Here is a 24,742-nt window from a genome sequence, read left to right on the forward strand (position 1 = left end):
ATATCTTGACGCTTTTAGGTCGGTTGTCCTCCTGTGCTGCGTGTGGTTACGTACAAACCGGGAGGTATATTCAGGCTATAGTGTTCCACTAGGCCATTTGACATAAATTCACAGTTAAAGGGTTTCATCCAATTTAAATTCTGTATTGTCTCTCCCGCAATAGATCTCGGTTATTTATATGCTTAAAGGAACCAGAAAGGGGTCGGGGAGAAGAAATAATAAAAATGGAATTTAATTCTTTAGAAAACGGGATTTATGAGTTTTTCCCATTTTTTTCTTATTGTATTATGAACTCAAGAGTGAAATTTAGAAAGGTTTAGACGATGTACTTTAGGTTTCTTTATGCCTCTATTTTCACATGTGCAAAATACATTGTTATATTTTGATCACTGAAAATATGAGGTTTCCCATAATGCCATTCTATGTTAGATTCTCTTTGCTTTCCTGCAGCACCAATAAAGAACATTTCAGACATGGAAATTACATTCTCCTTAAGGAATTACGCCATATTATATATTTTAACTCCTGGCTTCATCACCCCTTAAAATATCACGTTTTTGCTTGTACCACGCGATGAAGTATTTAAGCGGGAAAAATATCCTGTTTATTAATAATTAACATTGGATATTCATCACCGACCACAAGAGTACAGAAGCAATAGTCTATTGTTGAAACGATGATTATACAAGTATTCAACCTATAATTAGAGGGGTATAAATCTGCACCATAGAACATTTAGAACTGGCCATGTCTGTTTGTATGTCTACACAACTATGCTCATTTTCAGGAATAGTATTCCTTAAGTAGTTATATAGTTTTGTAATTGTTTTCGTTTATCTTATTCTTCTTGTTTTTGGATATTTGTTTTCTCATTTTCAATAACAACGTGACTCCTATAATTTACACACATGAGCGTTTTGCCGAATTATTATTATTATTATTATTATTATTATTATTATATATATATATATATATATATATATATATATATATATATATATATATATATATATATATATATGTGAGTGTGTGTATATATATATATATATATATATATATATATATATATATATATATATATATATATATGGTGCAGATGCAATGCGTTGTGCAGATTATTTGGTGTGTACACATTTATATATATATATATATATATATATATATATATATATATATATATATATATATATATATATATATATATATATATGGTGCAGATGCAATGCGTTGTGCACCATATTTGGTGTGTACACATTTATTGTGAACGTATTAAGTGCATGCATTTAGTGCCAACATTTGTTGCATGCTCTTCGATTCTGTGAATTAGAAATTGGTAAATAGTGCAAACATTTGTAGGATATTTTTGCAGTACATTTCATAGCACATCTTTAGTAATGCAATTTGTATAGATCAGAGCAGCGTGACACATTAACATTAGGTTCGATGGATTCGATAGGATCGTTCTAGCTTGGCAACTTGAAATAATTAATCTGTTCTTTTTGGGGCATGAAATGAGTTTTAAATAGGGGATTGCTTATTTAACATTTCGCGGCAGAGACGAGTGCGATGGTAAAAAGCTGTCATAGTGGTAGAGTGGCAATAACTGAGACGAATCAAACAAGATTTTCAGGAAGTTGTATTTCATTTGAAACATATATTATAAGATGATATTTTCTAGAATACTTATTTGTGAAGGCGGACTACAGTACGAATTTTCTGACTTCTATGGGACTGAACTAATTCTGGCGTGTAATGCGGCAATCTGCAGACTAAGTTTTTGCGTTAAGTCTTGATATATATGTAATGTGATGCAGCAACATATTGGGTAATAGCTATGTCGAAAAAGGTGATCGCGAACTAGAGGCAACCTTGAAATCAAGGCTAGAGAACACGCAATTCTGGAGGTCGAAACGTATTTATTATCAAGTTCACACCAGGATAAACGGCAAGACGCCTTTAAACTTGAAAGCTGTTAGCAGTAATGAATTAATTACTAAAAGAAAATAATAATTTGACGATCCAAGACTAGCGACTTTTACTCGGGTACATTATTGAACAGCATACAGTAAAATGATCCAAGGATGGCGTGGATTTCCGACTTACGTGTCAGGTGTGATAGACTATTACTCTGTCAGACTTAAATCATTTTTAACTTCGTTTATTTATCTGGTCCATTTTTAGAATAAAATGACTAATGAGATAATGTGTAACTACCAGATCTAAAGTAATTTAATCCGATCTAAGAATATGTGTCTCTGTTGCTTACTATTTCTGCATAATAAAGTTACTTTGTGTATGCTTTAAACACGGTCACCTGCGATATTTCTTCCCATTTTTTAAATATGATTTTATTCAAAATATATCTGCAAATTATTATCCAAACCAGGACGTGGAAATGAGACGAAATACAAACGAATACCCAAGGGCGCGAGTCTCGTGTTTTACGTTCTCAGCCTTTATGACATCATGTAGTAAGTTCGACTACCCGTTCCACAGGCTTGTCTGACATGCGTGTTTACTAAATCGGACTGGACCTGAGTTTTGGTTGCAAATGTAAGCAAGGCCAGAAGTTTCAGCTGTAATACAAATAGTCAGAAAATTATAAATATTTTATTTGTTTGACATGTAATACAAGCAGTTAGATAAGTAGGAATAGTGATATAAGCATAAGTACTGAGATAAGTTAAATTATGAGATAACTTTAATACATTCTATCGGTTTTGACTGTACGACAAGCTGTGAGATAAACATAAAGAGGGCGTGAGATAACTATAAACAATAGGCCAGTTTCAACTAAGACAATAGCAGAGAGATAATATAAAAAGAGAGATTATTAAAAACAGGGAGAAACGTGTGTGTGTGTGTGAGATTATGATTCATAACGTAGCTTTAACAATTTTTCGTCATATCGCTACGATGTATGCAGTGTGGCAGTTTCAAGTGATGTCTAGCACTGAGCCATCATGCCGCAGACATGCAGCATGATGTCCCATCCAGTCACATTATCCTGACACCAGGCCCACCAGTCCTAACATTAACCTCTTAATGCTGAGCGCCTAGCCAGGCAGCTTTAGTACCATTTTTAGAAGTCTTTGTAATTTTTTTGGTCGGGATTCGAACACTCGAACCACTAGGCCACCGGAACTGTGTAGTGAGATAAATATAAACAGTGAGTGAGACAAGTACAAACATTTCACCAGTTTCAATTTTAATAAAAGCAGTGGGATTAGTATGAACAGTCTCTTTACCTAATAATAATAATAATAATAATGATAGTAATCTCTTGCTGAATCTGCATCACAGATTTAATTGTGCACACTTTCGTGCAAAATTCTTTCCCCTTTTTTTATCTTTCTACAAAGTCATGCTTAGAAGAAGGCCAATTACATACAAATCTAACCAAAAGCAGCGGAGATAAATTTGCATAATGTGTGTTTAATCACAACATATTTTAAACGAATTCCTGTTCATTCTGCATTATTTCTAACTTTCAGTATCTTCCTCTATTAACGTATACTCGGTTATATTGTAGTAGTGTGCTTGTTAGCACAGCTACCAGACATTTAACTTAGGACTACTTAAAATTAAAAACAATATGACGTCCGACGGGCCATTGACATTACAATACCGGTTGCAAAATCTCAGATTATAGAAGATACATTTTTTAATGGGATGTAGCTATTGGATATCTAGCGGACTAAGAGGGTAGTAAAGAAGCCTGTAATTATTAACCGGCTGACCCTCTCTGGTTTCAATTTCGCTCGGTAAACTGCCTATTCAGAAGAAAATGCAACGCGTTTAGATTATCCTGAACATAAGATTGTCCCCTACATGTAGGCAGATGAACCTGCTCAAAAGAACAGTAGACCATTATTTGTTATATGAATTTAGATCTTTTCATTTACAAATCGATTTCTACTATTTTCGCAGCCACACAAGTCGTCATTATACAACATTACGTCACAATTTACATTTCACGGGACGTACCAGAGAACTAAGCTTAAATGAGATTTTAATAAAGCGATCTAGCAATGGGAGATTTGGTTTAAATTAATTTGGCTGAAATAAAAAATGAATTTTTAAGTTATGTAATAGTATATATGTTTCTGTGTATATGACAGTGACGGTGTACAATATAGAGGTTTTAGGTGTTTAATTTAGTCAAAGTACATGCCTATCCTATATAGCTTTATAGTGAAATTTATTCTTGTGCAATCGTCAATCACATGGACATTTTCAGCAGAAATCCAATAATCTTTATATAATATTATATACAAAAAGATGTTAACATCCATCATTAGAGTGACGAGTTTACATATGTTTTCTACTTTGTTTTTCATTAATATTTGTTCTGCATCATAACTTATGACGAGGAAAAGGCGTGACCGTTTGCTCATTTGTAGGAAATCGATCTTCTACACATCCAATAACAGTATCGATCTTCTACACATCCAATAACAGTATCGATATGCAATGAGGAAATTGATTGTTCACAATCAATAAACTAAAGTCACTGTGACCTCAAGAGTGATTGAATGTTAATAATAAACCACACGAGCCACCATAAAAACACGTATATACCAGAAGATCGCTCAAAATCGCACACGTTATTTTTGATGGGTATTATATCAAATTAAATTTACCATAAACCGCAGTAACTTAAACAAGTGAGAGAAATAAAATATTTTACCTCAAGAGCTCTCATACCGGTGTTGGTATGCACCTGGGTCCTTTCCTGGCTGCTCAACGTAAAGATATAACAGTTCTTGTCTTGTTTTATTAGCATTTGGTGCTGGAAAAGCAATCGCTTGCTATATATATATATATATATATATATATATATATATATATATATATATATATAATGAGAGAGAAAATTATAAATACACACCTCGACAGAACGGAAAGTGCTATTCCTGGATTATATAGAAGAATGCTTAATAATTGTAAGCAGAATTAATATTGTAATAAAATAATAATATCACAGGTTGGAGAATTTTTAATTCGTAATCTACGGAGATTCGAACCCATATCCGCGGGTAAACGGCAGCCATCGCCTTGCCTGCACCCAGGAGCCCTTATTCCCGCAAGACTAAGCACAGATCACCAAAAAATGATGTTAATCGGTGTTTTATGCACTCATGTGTAGCAGACACACTAGAATGACGACCTAGTAATCAATTCTCTGTCTGGTGTATATAGATATCATTCTCTAAAATTAATTATATATACCTTGATTTCTTTCATAGGAATCGGGAATGACTGTACCGATACATGATAATTACTTACTAGGTCGTCATGCGAGTGTATCTGTTACACATGAGTGCATAAAACAACGATTGAGTGAGGGAATATGGGCTCCTGTGTGCACGCAATGCGATGGGTGCCGTTAACCCGTGGTCCTAGGTTCAATTCTCCGTAGAGTACGGATTACATAAATTCTAACCTGTATGACACTATTATTTGTATTATATATATATATATATATATATATATATATATATATATATATATATATATATATATATATATATATATATATATGTATTAACATTACCGAATCAGTCAATCATGCACTTCATCCTACATTGACCGCGGTGTACACACAAATATAAGATTATATATATATATACATATATATATATATATATATATATATATATATATATATATATATATATATATATATGCAAGCATTTATTTATGCGTGCGTGTGCATTGTTATGTATTTATTATTCAAGTGGAGAGAAAAATACATATATGCATGCCCACGTACTGACTTAAGTAAGCAACAATAGTCAGGCAAAGAAATATACAGAAAAAATACACAGCGTGTTCCTTTAGTCTTACAGTATTACGGTCATAATGGAAAATACAAAGCGTGTTCCTTTAGTCTTACAGTATTACGGTCATAATGGAAAATACACAGCGTGTTCCTTTAGACTTACAGTATTATGGTCATAATGGAAAGCAAACATCTCATGCTCGTCAGGTTCGTGTGTTGGATTATGATGATGAATCGAGTTAGTGTGTGCCTGTGTTGTATGGTGTACCATTGTTGGATCTGAGTTAGAATGTGCATTGGTTGTATGGAGTACTGTTTCTGGATGTGTTGTCATTGTCGTCGTTGCCTGTGTGAAAAGGAAAGAAAATTTGGAAATAAGGAACTATGTATTAGTGAGTTATTGTTTCGGGTCGATAAAAAGTGAATATAAATTGAACATACAACGATGGATAGATAATGACACGTTCTGGGAAACTTAACGAAACTTAATGATAACTCCAAACGAGACTTAATGATAACACCTAAAGAGACTCGCTGATAACACCAAATAGACTTACTGATAACGTCAAAATAGATTTGATGATAACACCTAAATAAAGTTTAGTATAACACCCAAACACATTTACTAATAATAACTAAAGCCTTGTACTAAAAGCACCTTAAGACTCGTACTAAAAACAATAAAGACACTGATAATATCTAAAGACACGTACTGATAACACCTAAAACATTTACTGATAATATCTAAAGACACGTACTGATAACACCGAAAACATTTCCTGATGATATCTAAAGACACGTACTGATAACACCGAAAACATTTACTGATAATACATAAAACATTTACTGATGATATCTAAAGACACGTACTGATAACCCCAAAAACATTTACTTATAATACATAAAACATTTACTGATAATACATAAAACATTTACTGTTAACACATACAACATTTACTGATAACTCCTAACAGACTTACTGATAACAGCTAAAAACATGTACTGGTAATGCACATGGATATGTACTGATAACAGTGTATTCAGCATAAAGTCATATTTGTATATTTTGTTATGATTGATTGACAAATGACACAATTTAAGATTAAAACATAATTACTACACTCCTGAAAGTTCAGCTGTTTTATACAGCTATCACCAAATTATACAAATTATTAAACGGGACAACAAAATCAAAATTTAGAAATTATTAAACGGGACAACATAATCAAATTATAGAAGTTATTAAACGGGACAACATAATCAAATAATAGAAATTATTAAACGGGACAACATAATACACCCACTTAAAATCATGGTCAGGTGATCCATAAACTTTAAAATTAAACAAGCTGGCGAAAGATTTCCATTGTAAAGGATTTATGCCACTTACATTGTTGATGGCATGCAAACATATAAAAGCTTTAAGCGAAATATACCTTATCGAATTACGTTTGGTAAGAATAAATGTGCACGACAAAAGAGTAATGACATAAAAGATAATTATTTTAAAGAGGAAAGCTGAAAGATAGTTCTCTGACAAAAAAGAGCAGTATACATGGAAATTTATGAATTTTATGTGCAAGGAAAAAAAAGATGAAAAATGTTTGAACCCGTTCAGACCAAAAAAGTAAAATCAACTGAAGTCGCTAAATAACGTCACAATTAAACAGGCATGCCTTTGGTCGAATCAAGTAGAGAGGGGAAAAAGTGACGGATCTGCATACTCGATTCCTCTATAAATGAGATAATTTTAAGTTCCTGACTGTGAACTATGTAAAAATTATTATTTATTTTTTAAAATTGCAGCAAACTGATTGCTACTTAAGAAGGAATGACATGACATAATATTCAAATATTTGAAGGTGCCTCTAACTGCAGTGAAAAGCGAATACAACGTGAAAGACTATAAGCTGCTATGCGATATTTTAAATGTGATAAAAGGCAATGCACACTACTACCTTCGTGTGTTAATTCTAGCATGCGCACATTCAAAGATGTTATAAAAATATTTTAAGGAAGCTAATTCAATTACACCATAAACTGCACTTGTCATGGATCGTTGTCTACAGTTTTAACACATCCATGAATCATACTATCAATAAGACCATACCACAACATTAACCAAGTTTATTTAACGTGTGATTTGGAAATATGTTCCTTATCCCATTAGTGACCAAAAAAAAAACTAATACATTTTTTTTCACAGTACTGGACATTTGGACAACGTAAATTTCGTAGAACTCCCAACACCTGTCGTTGTAAATCTAATAGTAACTGAACTAAAACAATATCAAAATATGGAATATTCAAGTGTCTTTGCAACTAGTTTATCTAATTATTTTAACTTTAGTTTAACTGAGTATTTAAGAGTAGTGGGTGCGAGAAAGAACTAATATTTTAATTTCTCGAAACGAGTTCATGTCTTTTTCATAAACAAAATACAACAAACGGTCGTACTGCTTACTTTTAGTCTGGTCCAGCTCTGAGCATATGTTTACTACTCAGTCACGATTATTATCCGGCTTCCTGCTATGTTTGCATTCATTTGGCTTTTATGAGAAATATAAATACGAAAATAATTAAATAGATCATCCATATAGATGCGAAAGTGATTTTTTTTGCAAACCTTACACAGCCTAGTATCAATATATAAATGCAAAAGTTGCCTAATCAAAGTACGTTAACAATATAAATGCATGCAGTGTACATGTTTTCCTTTCCTCTTTGGACCTGATCTATTCCGCCCTATAGGGAGAGCAGGATCAGAAATCTGAACAAAAATCGCATACACTTATGCACTTGTATTTTACAATCATACAAAACCTAATAGTTACGTTCATAACATTTTCCTTTAACGTTGGTGCCTACATCGGATACATACTTCCAAATATAAATAATTAATTCTAGACACTTAGAACTTCCATGACACATTCCTTAAATTGTAACGAGACCTTGCGCGTCGATTTGATGTCATATCGTGAAATACTTTCAAGACATAGAACCTCAACGTGATATATCAGCAGCTGAGGGAAATGTCATGGTTTTTCCTCCGTCTGTCACTAAAGATGTTAGATATCAGTCAGGTATACACACAGGAGACACGTTTACTTTGCTTAATAATAGTGCGTATTGACATCGACTTAGGAAGAAACGGTGTCATGTGATCAGACAAATGTTATACTCATCAATATGTTGAAGGATTCTGAATTAAAGTCTATTTCCGTCCAATAATTTTGATCTGTTTGATGCAAATCAATTCGTCTTTTATCATCGGACTCTCATCTTGTGACGAATTGCTGTTCAAAGAAAATATTCCGGCAAAGTCTTAAAGACAATAGAAGTCTTTTTAAAAATATTACTCGGCATTCAAACATATTTGGTACGACTTCATCCAGACGGAAACGAGAATTACACTATCTTTTTTCCAGGACGAGATGAATTTAGTTAATTGTTCTGATATCACGTCACTATCGGAACTAAGATGGCGGCTAGGATAAAAGTTGCATAGAGATCACATATCGTGCTACAATATATAATAAAGAAGTCCCTGTACTATGTACAGTACTGATTTGTAACACATTTTTAAAATCCAAACAAGCATAAAATATCAATCCCGGATATCCACTCTTCCACACCGTACACATGACCTTATATCTCTATCTGTACCCTGTGCAGCGTTGTTCGTGCATCTTAAGGGATCACTATGCTATATTCGACACAAAGCACAGACCGCTCCTGGTGGTCAGAGCGTCAGCCTAAGATGCACGAGTTCTTACACCGGCCTAATCATACCAAAGATATAAAAATGGTACTAGCAGATAAAACGGTACCAACTGCGCAAGTCCAGGTGGGCAGAGCTTAAGGTGCAGGGAACATTGCATTCAGAAATAAAGAACAACACTAGCTGTGATTGGTGCATTATGTAAGAGTTGTACTTTCTGTTAGGCTTAAAACAAAGTTCAGCCTCCTGGCAACATGTGAGATTATGATAATTCCTGTCTAGATCATATTTTGTATTTTTTTTTTTATGATTTTTTTTTTAAAATGTGGTACACATGGCTGAAACTGAGTCTGTTGTTTCCAGATAACTCTTACCTCTGTCTAGTTCCAGCAGAGTTATCTCTCTTAAATGCAATGGAGTACCTGATTTTGTCCTTCTCAAATTGACAATCTAGCATTGTTCTCTATGACTGTGTTTATGACAGTGTGTGACATGCGTGCTGAGGTAGGATAGAAAGTATATTTATTTCACAAAACATTATTATTGAGGTATATTGAAAAAACAATTGGTACCGTGATACCAGCAGCTGCCTTGCCTTGCGCTCAGCATTAAGGTGTGAATGTTAGGACTGGTCGGCCTGGTATCTTGATCATGCGATTGGGTAGAACATGATGCTACATGTCAGCGGTATGATGTTTTATGTGATTATACATCGCTATAAACTGACACGCTGCAGACATCGTAACAGTTTTTAAAGCTACGTTGAAAATCCAAATCTCTCTCTCTCTCTCTCTCTCTCTCACACACACACACACACACACACACACAGACCGCAACTTAACTACTCGATACGATCACCACTCAGAATAACCTTGGTCAAATACAGGCATTCCATTCAACAGATTAGGCTGGTCATACAGGATATTTGTTTCGTCAGCTGTTGCGGATGTGGTGGTTCAGTGGTATGTGTGTATGACTCACGATTAGACGAACGCGGGTTAGAATCCTGCCCTGAACTGGCCGAATCAGTCACACACAAATTTTCAAAAATTACAAGCACGTAGCAGCCTGCTTCGTACTAAATTAAGGACACTTAACACCGTTTGAGTTCACAGCAACCCATATCGACGAGAACCTTGTGTATTTATGATCAAAAATTGCATGAAAACTTCATTGTAGTCTAAATCAAATGATTTTCATTGTATAAATTAAAACAAAATGCAGAAACACAAGTTCAGTAAATTATGTCGGCATTACTGGAAATATCCGATTATAAATTATATATCTGCCACTTACCTGTAATAGAAGTTAAAATAGGGCAATATACGTCCGAGACAAAAAATGGTATCCCAGACCTGCTTGTATATTAGTGTCTTTAGTAGATCAACGAACCAGGGCAGTTAGAAAAGTATTACATACCTGAAAGCAAATTCCAATTAGGGCAGCAAAGAGAATGAATGATCTCATCTTGACTTACAGATTTCGACTTCACATACAGAGAACCAAACAGCTCATTTGCCTATCCATAGACTTATACACAAAACCTTAGTACAACATAAAGCGTAAGCCAAATTAACGCCACGAAACAACTCATGTCGCAGTCAGAAGAGTAGCAATACCAAAATCAAAGAAGGGCAATGGGCCATCCTGGTGTTATAAAATTGAAAGACATTGATGCAGATCATGTTTGTGAAAGAGACAGTAAAATCCTGGTTGTTGCAGTTTACATTTGTGAAGGGGACCTGGACATCCTGATGGTTTTTAAACTGAATGCATTTATTGTACATGACATGCGTCACAGTGATTGGGGCATCACGATGGTTATCAAATTGAAAATGATAATAACTTCTTATATTATATCATTGATTTTACAGAAACAAAACCTTCGTCTGCTCTATCACAACGTGAGAGTTCCTAATTGTTGTGTCTTGAAACAGGCCATAAAAATGCTACGCCTTATAATTGACTGTTAGTCTCCTTCATTTGCATCAATATTGTTACTGTGTCTATCTTTTATTGTTGCGTGCAGTTTGACTCTTGCTGTAAGGGTCACTTTATCAGCAAAGGTTATCACTATCGAAGAATTTTAGAACTGGCGAACGATGTTTATGTCATAGATGTTTCTTACATACTATACACACGTATGATTATCAGAATATAGCTTTATAAATATGCCATAATGTTAATAAATGCCATTCACACGTGACATAATATTGGTCACTAGTGCCATACGCAGATGCAGGTATGTCAACCAACAGCACAGTACATATTCGACTTGATGTGACCCAATGGTACCTTATGCACGTGCCATTTTGCGAGCAAATAGCGCTACATAACTGCGTCATTACCTTAGTCTATAGTGCAATACACGCGCGGCATTATGCGAGTCAAAAGTACTACACGCTGGTGCCATTATGTGAGTCAAGTGTAATATATCCTCGCGCGACTGTATGAATCAACTGTACTACACAACCGTTCCATTATGTGAATCAATACTGCTACATATATATGCATTATGTGAGTAAATATTACAAAAAAACGCGCCAGGCATGTGAGTAAACACAGCACATAGCCATGCATTATGTGAGTTAATAGTCTTATACACACGAGCCTTTAATATGACTTAATACAACTATTCACACGTGGCATTATATTAGCCAAATGTTTTATACTCAAATTCAATTATTATAAGTCAAACATGCTAAATACTTGCTTGCATGTCAGTGAAAAATACCACACAGGCCCCACTATTTGAGTCAATCTTCAGGTGGCATAGGTAATTAGGGCGGCCGCCTCGGATGTGGGAGCTCGCTGTTCGAACCTAGGCTGAGTCACAGCAAAGACTTATGCAAATGGTACAAAAAGCTGCCTTGCTTGGCGCTCAGCATTAAGAGATTAGTGTTACGACTGGCCGGCCTGGTGTCAAGATAATGTGATTGGATGGAATATGATTCCACATGTCTGCAGCATGATGCCCATGTGCTAGACGTCACTATTAGCTGCCACACTGAAGACATCTTAGCGATCTGACTAAACTGTTTAACGCTACGTTAAAAATAAAAACATCCCAAAAAAGCCACACGCACATTTGAATCAGAATTACTGTAAACATGTTCCATATTGTGGGCCGATACCACAACAAAAATGTCATTATGCTATTAAACATTGATATATATTCGTGCTAGCATGTACGTCAGTAGCGAGTAAATGGCATTCTATACGCGTGTCATTATGTGAATGATTAGTACAATACATATGTCGGTATGTGAATCAGTATAACTACACACATGTTTCGTTATGTGAATCAATATCACTGCACACGTGTGTCGTTATGTGAATCAGTATCACGTGACACATGCTTCGTTATGTGAATCAATATCACTGCACACGTATCGTTATGTGAATGATTAGTACAATACATATGTCGGCATGTAAATCAGTATAACTACACACGTGTGTCGGTATGTGAATCCATATAACTACACACATGTTTCGTTATGTGAATCAGTATAACTACACACGTTTCGTTATGTGAATCAATGACCCTAGACACATGTGCCATTATGTGAGTCAATTACACTATTTTCGTACATTTTGTGGACATTATTATTTAAAATAAATTCAGGAATGTCTGCCAATAACACGTTAACATTACTTTTCTACAAGATCATACCATAAAAAACGATACATACATTTCTTGAAAAGAGCCAAACATACATTTCCTATTTAATAAAAACAACAAACATGAATCATAAAAATATAGAAATGAAGTTCAAAGATTAGCTTATTACCAGAAATGTGAAACAGAACAATAATTTCTTAATTATATAAGATGATATAACTTATTACTTAGTCTTGCTGCTGTTTTCTTTTGCTAAGTTTTAAGTTTTAATTTTAAAAAGATAACGTCCGTAGCAGTAGATTTTAACCATTTTTAAAATTAATTAAAGCTAGGAATGATACAGTGAAATATAGGAGTGATACAATGGAACGTAGGAATGATACATTTAATTGTAGGAATGGTAAAATTAAATGAAAGGAATGATACAATGTAATGTAGGAATGATACAATGTAATGTAAACACATATTACTGTTATACTTTGAAATTTCTAGAATGTCTCTATTCATTAGCTATTCGCTGTCATTGACAAATTGTTCCATTAGACATCGTTGTTTAACTTTGTAATAGATGACGATGTCAGCTTTTATTTAAAAACTTTTAAGGTAAAATGCTGATCATTGGATTAAAGTAAGCATCTGTACATCGTCTTGATTTACAAAATGCGATTATCAAGTTATTTTGTTTCTCACTCAGGGTATCTTGCATCATTATCCTCTGAAGTTAATGTTGTATTTATTAAGTAATGATTTTCGGACAGCAAAAAACAGAAACGCACGTTTCTGGTGTCTTTAAACATTCCATAAACTGTTTTCCTATTTCTGTATAAAAATCAAGTATTGATCCTTTGATTATAAATATCAACGGTGTCGTATACTAGTCTTCTGGGCGTATACCCGTCTTCTGGTCTCTCGTCACTGTTATTGCGTACCAAACAAACGTACACATTCTTCTGCAAATTTCAATTAATATGACAGAGACCCATCAAGTTAGATACGTACTGTTTGATCCTATCAATAAAATAAAATATCAATCGAATATAGAAACACAAAAACAACATACCTAATTTCAAAGATATTGTTAGGATTTACTGTTATCAACATTGTTGAGAAATCTTTTATAAACTTGAGACATTGTTTAAACAGGGTTTGCTGATACGGCTTTGTTCAGGTTGTCAGACTGAACTTCAGTTAATGTTCTGTTCTACATTCGAGTTAGTATCTTTAACTGCAATACAATTGTATACCATTCCGGCTAAATAAGTCATTCAAATAAATCTTAGCCATATTTCTTTTAGCACTGGATCACCACCATGTTCACTTACACAAATTATTTTATGCATTGACGAGCAGACTTGGGATGAATTGACGCATACGTACTAATCAGACTAGATTTATCAAAGGGAAACAACCAGCATTAATTCGGAACAATTGGCAACTGAATTGCCTTCCTTGTAACACAAAGAGAAGTAGATTGTAACTGAAAACATTTTGTTGTAATTTTCTAATACGTTATGTGATCTTTATAGCATTAAAAACCTCTTCCAGATTATGTGCCTGGCATGTGCTGAATTAAAGGGGTCGATACATTGGGATTCCGAATGAGCATACTAAAATTATAGTGGATGTCAATTTGGTGTCAAAAGCGAGAAAACGAGTGTCACGGGAGAACCAGATGTATGCAAGAGTTTTTGGAGAGTATTGCAAACATGGAAAAAGTATAAGGTTACAATCTGAAAGAATGAATATGAGAAAGAAATATCATTAAAAAAAACTTTTGTAATATTATTATATTAAATACATAATTATCAGAAATGACTTCTTCCCAATCATATTAAAATCAGATCTCCACTGTTATAAATTAAGTTCTGACAGTAACCGCATAGGGATCATCTTCTGTAAACCTATATGTTTTCTATAATCGCTAATTTTATCAACCAATCAGATGAAGTCTTATATCTTTGCGTTTGGAGACTGAGTAGTGTGGATGAAGAGTATGAATGTGTATCAAACGATTTGATTCACATTCAGAATATTTTGTGAAAGCTGAATTTTCATTGGCTAATTCAAAGGTCACCAGAGCATGACCCTTACGCGGTCGTCGTCAGATCTTCATGTAGGGCGGAGGAGATCTGATTTTAATCAGATTTAACCGTTTGCTACAAAACGGACTTTACAGCTGAGAAATGCTGTGTAATTTAAAAAACAAGTGATGTTTGCTTTGTTTTGTTATTTTTATAGGGGGTGGGTTGCTTTTATGAGAAATATCATTGATAAAAGTATTTTTAGTTAAGCAATAATTTTACACATTTGAAAGTAGACATTAAAATGTAAAATAAATGAAGAGAAAATACGGACTGTACATTTAATAAACTAGAGCATCTTCAAAGATAAATCATTATAAATTTCTGCACATTGAGCACGTTGTACATTGCAAAATAGTCCCACTTTAAATAGCCAGAATAGGAGGCAACTAGCAAGTGATCGCCACATTGAAGACTGTAGTGTAATGAGTGATGCATTATGGGGAGATACATCTCATTACAAGTTTTGGGTGATGCATAACATGACATGACGGGGTAATACATCCTATGACAGTTTGAAACAGGCAGATAGAAGATGTGAAAATATTCAAACGCATTTTGAGCGATAATGCTGAAATTAAAGTTATAGTGAACCGAATCTCAAAATAAATAGACTTTCATTGACATGTCCCTGTGTCTTTTAAGGAAGCGTTGAATAATCCTAAATATTAAACATACATTAATTAAAATTAAATGTACTCCTGTATTAAATTTAGAACTTGAACAGCCAAATGATTTTCAAATTCATTTCTTGAGTAGTTTTGTGACAAAAGCTGAAATAGTATTAAGACAGAAATTAGTGAGGCAGTGTTAACTTGAAATACGTATGTCTTCCAAAATACGTTGTTGATGTAATTGTGATGGATTTCCCTTTCTACATAGTCTGGATATAGAACCAGGCCATGATATTTCAAGCAATATGCGTTTGAGTAAAGGAAACATGTCACAGTAACCGAGTAAGAGACGCCAGATCAACCATACATGAAGAACCTAATTGAATTTAAGCATGCATGAAACTGGAAAAACAAAGGAACTCAAAGAACATATGTCTCGGTGACCCAGTAAACACACACACTCGTCACAAATTAAACAGACTGCGATGTAAATAGATGTTGGAGTACAAATGTTACATCCTGTACAGGGAAGATGGAGGGAGGCAAACTATGACTACTACTCATACAAAGTGATTTCTACCCTCTCGACGCAGGGTACAGTATTTAAATGTTGGTTCATTCCGATGACTTAAATTCCTCTCAGTAATTTAAGAGTTATAGTACAAATGTCTGAGTGTCGATATAGACTTTGCCAAACTCTCTTTGCCAAACTCTGGGATGAGTTTGTTATATATATATATATATATATATATATATATATATATATATATATATATATATATATATATATATATATATATATATATATATATATATATATATATATATATAAGCTGCATGTTATAGCCCAAGTAATTAATTTTCTTCCTTCCATTCATTGATCATATTATTTGTTATTGATGTAAAACAATTGGAGGTTCATTTGTATCTCTTGAGAACTGGTTTATTGACAGATGTTGACCAGTGTTCTGGATAATATGCAATATTAAATAGTTTATTAAATAATAATAATAATAATGATAATAATAATAATAGTAATGATAATAATAATTTTATTTTTATTATTATTATTATTATTATTATTGTTATTATTATCAGTATTAGTATTTGTAAAATTACGTAGCCCGAATGTAACGCTGTATAATTCATCTAATCAACCAGTATTGCTTTGATTCAGTTCACTCTGTGCTAGGCAGATAATTGTTTGAGAGATTTTTCTCTCAAGACTATTAAGAACTATTTGAATATTTTCAACAGTGGAGGAAACTGTCGGAACCAAAGTGCAAACGTGACACAGCATTGCACACTGGTGATGGAATTCTATACAAGGCGCAAAAACGTTCCATAGGTTTATAACAATATTCAGCTGAAATGTTCGCTCATTTCCCAATTCAGACTGATTTCGCTTTATTCTTGTAAGGGATTTACGCATTTCTATATTAATTGCAACCGTCAAGTGATGTTATTATGCTCTGTAGTCTGAACGGTCTTTGATATTGTACTACTTTGCTTTCAGCGGTTATACGATCAAGTTCTTACCCGGATTAAGATTTCGGACGTTTTGCTAGAGATGGCGCAGTTAGATTTTTCTGCATCATATTAAATACCAATAATTGTTTCAGCGTTCATGAGTATGTTAAAATTAATATCATTTAAGATAGCATTCACATTCCGAGATAGCCGATCTTTGAGATCGCCCATACAATATAACGAGTTTTCTCTGTTCTTTACGTTGTTATTTAATATTGTACCCGCATTGTCTCCTTCAACTTTCTATGTCAATGTACGATATAATTTTGAAATCTATATCAGCCAAAACGTGGTCTATTGCTTAATCAGACATACAGTGAATGCATGGCAATGTCCATATGATCCACGATTTGCAATAGCGACCATTAACCCATTCATCTGATTCAATTTACAAAATATTATCCATAATGATTTATCTCCCTTACTTATTGGTAAGTCAGACATCACATATTTACCTTTCTCTATATAATTAAGCAAATGAACTTGATCAAATCCGGTTCAGTTACAGTATAACTATTGAACTGAAATAACTACAAATTAACCATTTTAGTCGGTATATCATGTATGCAACCGTGTTTACATTTCGTCCAACCGAATGTACATTTTGTACAACCGCATGTACATTTTGTACAACTATATATAACTATATATATATATATATATATATATATATATATATATATATATATATATATATATATATATATATATATATATGTATATATATTGAACAAGCGTATGTACATTTTGTTACAACCGTATGTACATTTTGTACAACCGTATTTGCATTTTGTCCAACGGTATGTACATTTTGTCCAACCGTATGTACATTTCGTCAAACCGTATATACATTTTGTACAACTGTATGTGCATTTTGTACAACCGTTTGTACATTTTGCACATGCGGTTGTACAGTTTGTCCAACTGTATATACTAATTGTAAAACCATATGTACAAAATTATATACATTTTTCCAACCGTATGTACATTTTGTACAACAGTATATACATTTTGTCCAACTGTATGTACATTTTGTACATCCGTATGTACATTTTGTACAACCGTATGTACAGTTTGTCCAACTGTATAGATATTTTGTACAAACGTATGTTCATCGTGTACAATCGTATGTACATTTTGTACAACCGAATATACATTATATCCAACGGTATTTACATTTTGTCCAGCCGTATGTACATTCTGTACAACCGTATATACATTTTGTCCATCCGTATGTACATTTTGTCCAACCGTATATACATTTTGTACAACCGATTGTACATTTCGTACAACCGTATAAGCTAACTGTACAACCGTATATTTAAAAGCATATACATTTTGTCAACCGTATATAAATTTTGTCCAACCGTTTGTACATTTTGTCCAACCGCATATACATTTTGTACAACCGCATGTACATTTTGTACAACCGTATGCACATTTTGTACAACCGTATACACATTTTGACCAACAGTATATACATTTCGCCCAATCGCATATGCATTTTGTACAACTGTATGCACATTTTGTACAACCGTTTGTACATTTTGTACAACCGATTGTACATTTTGTACAACCGTATATACTAATTGTACAACCGAATGTGCAAAATTATATACATTTTGTGCAACCGTTTGTACATTTTGCTCAACCGTATGTACATTTTGTTTAACCGTATGTACATTTTGTCCAACCGTATGAACATTTTGTCCAACCGTATATACATTTTGTACAACTGTATGTACATTGTGTACAATCGTTTGTACATTTTGTCCAACCGATTGTACATTTTGTAAAACCGTATATACTAATTATACAACCGTATGTACAAAAGTATATGCATTTTGTAAAACCGTATGTACATTTTGTACAACCGTATATCTATTTTGTCTAACCGTATGTACATTTTGTACAACCGTCTATACATTTTGTCCAAACGTATATACACTTTGTCCAACCGTTTGTACATTTTGCCCAACCGTATGTACATTTTGTCCAACCGTATGTACATTATGTCCAACCGTATGTACATTTTGTCCAACCGTATGTACATTTTGCACAACCGTGTGTACATTTTGTCCAACCGTATGTACATTTTGCACAACCGTGTGTACATTTTGTCCAACCGTATGTACATTTTGCACAACCGTGTGTACATTTTGTAAGTTCCACTGGGTGTAGAAGTTCAAACCATGCCAGGAATATTAGTCAGATATTTGTTCATGTATTTAAACATTAGAATAAGGAGTCACGAACAAACAGTTATATTCCACCTTAAATTATTCAAAATGTTTTTGATTTGGTCCCTGCGTTAAACATGGTTTATATTCGATAATATGAAATGTATCTATTGTTTCTGATGACGTGATAGTCTATTAGTACTATCACATAAACGTTAAGTATCAAGATATATTTCTCGTCATGCACATTGTTTACGTCTTGAACTGAATCAGCGCGTTTGCATAGAATCGAAGCAATATTTCTGACCTCATTAATTACACTTGTGTAAATAATACCATTATTAATTATATTAGTATTATTAGTAGCAGTAGTTATCATCATCATCATTACCATCATCAACTTTTGGGTTTAGGTTATATCAAATGCGTACCATTTTATAAGACAGTCAAAACGAATAATTAGACAAACAAAAGCAGCTGAATGTGTCGATAGATAACTCAGAGCCTCAAAGCTACTAAACCAAAACTTAGAAGCGTTAGTTAGGTTGGCTAACTGAACTGTCACATAACAACTGCTTTGCAATTTTCCCCATTTAACACTTTTGATACAATGTTAGACTAATTATAGAAGCCATGCTTGTTATGTGCATAGCTGATGTCCCTCAGCCAAAGAGCACGCAAGTGACAAGTCATAAACATGTCTTCTTTAGCTGGTAATAAGGATGGCACATTTGCGCCCTGGTTTTCCTCAGAAAGTTATTTCTTAATTCTGCAAATCAAATGAACTATGTCGTGGGCTACAAAACTTGATACACAAGTCATTGATGTTAAATCAGTTATGTTCGCTTTCTGTTCTGGGTATTTAGAAACATTAAAGCTTTACGGTTTTTTTTTGTAATTCTTTTATTGTATTTCGATTTTTAAACCCATCGTTTCTTGATATAATAAGTGTTATAGACTTTATCCCAGCCATATTCTTCTGGTTTAATGAATTAATTAATCATTTAATTAATATATCGGCTGTGGATACAGCTCAACATATTGTTGCAGGCAAGCTCCGCCGTCTGGGATTGTCTTATTAATCAGTTTATATTTTTAAAAACCACTAGACCGGATACCCAATCAGTTTGTATCTTTACAAACCACCAGACAGGATACCCAATCAGTTTGTATCTTTACAAACCACCAGACAGGATACCCAATCAGTTTATATCTTTACAGTTTGTACCTTTACAAAGCATTATACAGGATACCCAATCAGTTTGTATCTTTACAAATCACTAGACAGGATACCTATTCAGTTTGTATCTTTACAAACCACAAGAAAGATACCCAATCAGTTTGTATCTTTACAAACCATTAGACAGGATACCCAATCAGTTTGTATCTTTACAGTTTGTATATTTACAAAGCATTATACAGGATACCCAATCAGTTTGTATCTTTACAAACCAGTAGACAGGATACATAGTCAATTTGTATTTTTACAAACCACAAGAAAGGATACCCAATCAGTTTGTATCTTTACATACCACTAGACGGGATACCCAATCATTTTGTATCTTTACAAACCATCAGACAGGATACCCAATCAGTTTGCATCTTTACAGTTTCTATCTTTACAAAGCACTAGACAGGATACCCAATCAGTTTGTATCTTTATAAACCATTAGACAGGATACCCAATCAGTTTGTATCTTTACAAAGCACTAGACATGATACCCTAACAGTTTGTATCTTTACAAAGCACTAGACAGGATACCCAATCAGTTTGTATCTTTACAAAGCACTAGACAGGATACCCAATCAGTTTGTATCTTTGCGAACCACTAGACAGGATACCCAATCAGTTTGTATCTTTATAAACCATTAGACAGGATACCCAATCAGTTTGTATCTTTACAGTTTGCATCTTCACAAAGCACTAGACAGGACACCCAATCAGTTTGTTTCTTTACAAACCACTAGACAGGATACCCAATCAGTTTTTATCTTTACAAGCCACAAGACAGGATACCCAATCAGTTTGTATCTTTACAAACTATTAGACAGGATGCCCAATTAGTTTGTATATTTATAAACCACAAGAAAGGATACCCAATCAGCTTGTATCTTTACAAAACACTAGACATGATACCCAATCAGTTTGTATCTTTACAGTTTGTATCTTTACAAAGCACTAGACAGGGTACCCAATCAATTTGTATCTTTACAGTTTGTATCTTTACAAACCACTAGACATGATACCCAAACAGAGTGTGTCTTTACAAAGCACTAGACAGGATACCCAATCAGTTTGTATCTTTACAAACCACTAGACAGGATACCAAATCAGTTTGTATCTTTACAATCCACTAGACAGGATACCCAATCAGTTTGTATCTTTACAAATCACTAGACATTATACCCAATCTCTTTTTAAACACGTGTTTTGCATCTTAATAATTTTCTTGTTGTCATCGATCTATTTTTGTAACTCCTTAGACTAAGTAACACGTTCTGTGTTAGTTTATTTCAACTTTTCTAGTCTTGATTTTATTTTATTTTTGAAATTAATATCTACCAACGTATTGATAATTATGCGTCAACAATTATCCAATATTTTCCATTGGATCTGCATAATTGATTTAAGGAAGAACCTTTAGCCATTTCATATTTCTGTGGAGATTTAAAAGTAATATCAACATAAAATTTTAGAGATCCGTATGACAGTTATTTGACATTTGGTATTGATAGACCGTAGATAAATAATGATTTGTTTAAAATAAATCTAGCCATGATAAACGAATTATATACGTGGCAGGCATCCACTATTATGTTTCGTGTTCCGTTTTTATTTCTGGTATTTAGCATGTTCGTAGTGCCTCTGATGATGATGCTGATATACAGAGATTGTAGAGGGGGATGCGGAGTTTCATCAAGCGTTCGTTCACATGCGTAGGAACCACAGGGAATTGACGCAAAAGTGCAGTACGAATGGCAAAACCAACTCCATAGATTTTTTGTTCATCTTTTGTTTTTCCCCTCTGAAGACGTTGTAGCCACCCTTGGGTTTGCAGACAGATCCTAGACCTGTCTCGCTAACAGCGGCGATGTCAATCTCGTATAGGTCTAGTTATCTGGCTATGATGGCTGTTCTTCTCTGAGACCTTGGTGTATCTTCTTTGTCCTTGTTCCATGTACCTAGAATAAGTTTGGTTTGTGTATTCTTATCATGCAGACCGCATTACGGGTTAACTGCCAACTGTGGCTAGCTGGCTAGTTAGTTTATAGGAGAGGCAATTTTTAGGATACTTTTTCTAGCCACTTCCCTTACTAGGGTGAGCAGTTATGACCTAAACAGGACTGCTCAGTCGCCTGGGATGCTGCCGGACTTCTTTGCTCATCTGGTTCAAAGAGAAACGACCAAATGTCGACAGACCGCCTCCGTGTAGGTTTGGAACTACGACTGCCAGTAGCAACCTCTGCCTGTCGCTTCCTCCCTCTCACATCGCCTTTGGACTTTGAAGCGATGGTCATGGGAGCCCAACTCGGGTGGACGGGTCATATCATCAGCCTTAGATGCTGCTCAATATATGTGACAAACCTCGAGTCCTGAGCCAAGGATAGACCTAGCTGGAGTTCAGTTGTTAGTAATGGTGAAAACCTTCCAGGATGCCTGCAGAACTAATGTCGCCGACGACAGGGAACGAAGGAAGGCCTCAGCATCAAGAACCAACCCATATCTCCATTGTGCACACTGCTCCAGGACATACGCATCTCGTATCGGACTCATCAGCGAAGAGCAGCGCAGGACTGACTTCAATGAGCACGATCGTCAACCAATACAGTACCTCTTGGCAAAATCGTATATGAAATATTACTATTGCATGAACTGAAATCACAGTTAGTTTGTAACAGGTAATGACTATACCATACGTATTACCCATTATATCAACGATCTGTGGCGTTTGTTTTAAGGCTGCTCCGGCGGCCTATGTGTTTATCCTCAGATAAGGTAGATCGCACCTGAAACCCTAGTCATCTTGGCGTCGAGGCGAATTATGTTTGCTCATTGAAGTACTTTTCATGAATATCAACGACATGCCAGATCCACCACTATTACAAAAAGATGTCGAGGAGTTACCATATATCCAACCAAGTGAATTTTAGTTCCGGTTGACTATACTATTGTAGATACCGGTTTCCCACACGTAGGGAATCATCGATATAAGTTAATCTCGCATAAATACGACTCGTAAATGCTCTTTTGTTTATGTCATACGGAGTAAATCAAAAATTGGCAATGTAAGGTTTTAGATATAGTATAGCAGTGCATTCAGAACCAGCTCTGACAGGCATAATAACGGGATACGGGACAAATACATCAGCCTATGCCATTTGATGTACGCCGCTGGAATATAATATATGTGTTAATTAAGGAAAATGTTGCTCTCGTAGACGGGGTAGAGGACCTATTGTTTTTGTTTTTGTTTTAGGGATCAAGGTAATTTTCAGCACAAGATAGGCTATTCACGGCGGCCAGTAAAACTGGTGGAGGAAGATCCCGGGATAAACCGGGAAAGAACTATCGACCCACCAGCTACTGGCAAGCATTCTCACATTGCCACATTGGCCGAATCCGAGACTCGAAACCACGGGTGAGATGTCAGTGATCCAGAATGGTGAGCGCTTTACACCACTCGGCCACTCAAGGCCTCCGTGGACTTATTGTAATCGTCATTGTAACATACGATTTGTAATGTCGTCGTGGCAATGTCATTATGGTTTAATCAGGCTTCCATTTCCTTTCTGTCAATGGGATAAAATGTCCACTATTTAAGAACAACGATAAGCCCATGTTGGTCTTTCTGACCTTGTCGTTGGTGTTTTATGTTATGTTTTGGTGCAAAAATGCCATCTTTCGGCCTCGTATATGTTTTGGTGGGAAAGGAAATACGTAGATGCCAACTGACATGAAATTCTGTTAATACCAACTCGTCTGGCATCGTCTGGTTTTTTTTCACGATGCATCGAACAAGCACAATTACAATGCACATGTACAAAAGTAATTGTGAGTCATCCCAAATCAACTAGTGCGCGACACGATATATCAGACGTATTAGGTTCCGTTTAGGACCGCAATACACGTCCCCAATACTCAATGAATTTACGACAGATCATGGAGGCTGGCATATTACGTGTAGTCCAAAATATCCACAGAGTAATG

General features: G+C 34.6%; 1 protein-coding gene across 1 annotated transcript; it reads right to left on the reverse strand.

Annotated features, from left to right (window-relative positions):
- Window positions 1–1,620: 1,620 nt before the first annotated feature.
- Window positions 1,621–11,063, reverse strand: LOC149789550 (uncharacterized). Its single transcript, XM_089973319.1, has 4 exons — window positions 10,926–11,063; window positions 5,949–6,131; window positions 4,691–4,792; window positions 1,621–2,576 (listed from the first exon to the last, which is right to left on the reverse strand). Exons 1-4 carry the CDS (start codon window positions 10,971–10,973, stop codon window positions 2,457–2,459), a joined length of 453 nt encoding a protein of 150 aa, XP_089829445.1. The 5' UTR covers window positions 10,974–11,063; the 3' UTR covers window positions 1,621–2,456.
- Between the last annotated feature and the right edge of the window lie 13,679 nt (window positions 11,064–24,742).

This window comes from Sinohyriopsis cumingii, chromosome 10 (assembly GCF_028554795.1).
Source record: "Sinohyriopsis cumingii isolate HCF-2022 chromosome 10, ASM2855479v2, whole genome shotgun sequence".
NCBI classification, from domain to species: Eukaryota; Metazoa; Mollusca; class Bivalvia; order Unionida; family Unionidae; genus Sinohyriopsis; species Sinohyriopsis cumingii.

What these genes read in the sequence shown, in the direction of transcription:
- LOC149789550 (XM_089973319.1), bottom strand. Translation starts at nt 10,973, where the DNA reads ATGAGATCATTCATTCTCTTTGCTGCCCTAATTGGAATTTGCTTTCAG. An exon ending in TAATTGGAATTTGCTTTCAG is followed by an intron (nt 6,132 to 10,925) that starts GTATGTAATACT and finishes CTTTTCACACAG; the next exon opens with GCAACGACGACAATGACAAC. An exon ending in TCCATTATGACCATAATACT is followed by an intron (nt 4,793 to 5,948) that starts GTAAGTCTAAAG and finishes TTGCTTTTCCAG; the next exon opens with CACCAAATGCTAATAAAACA.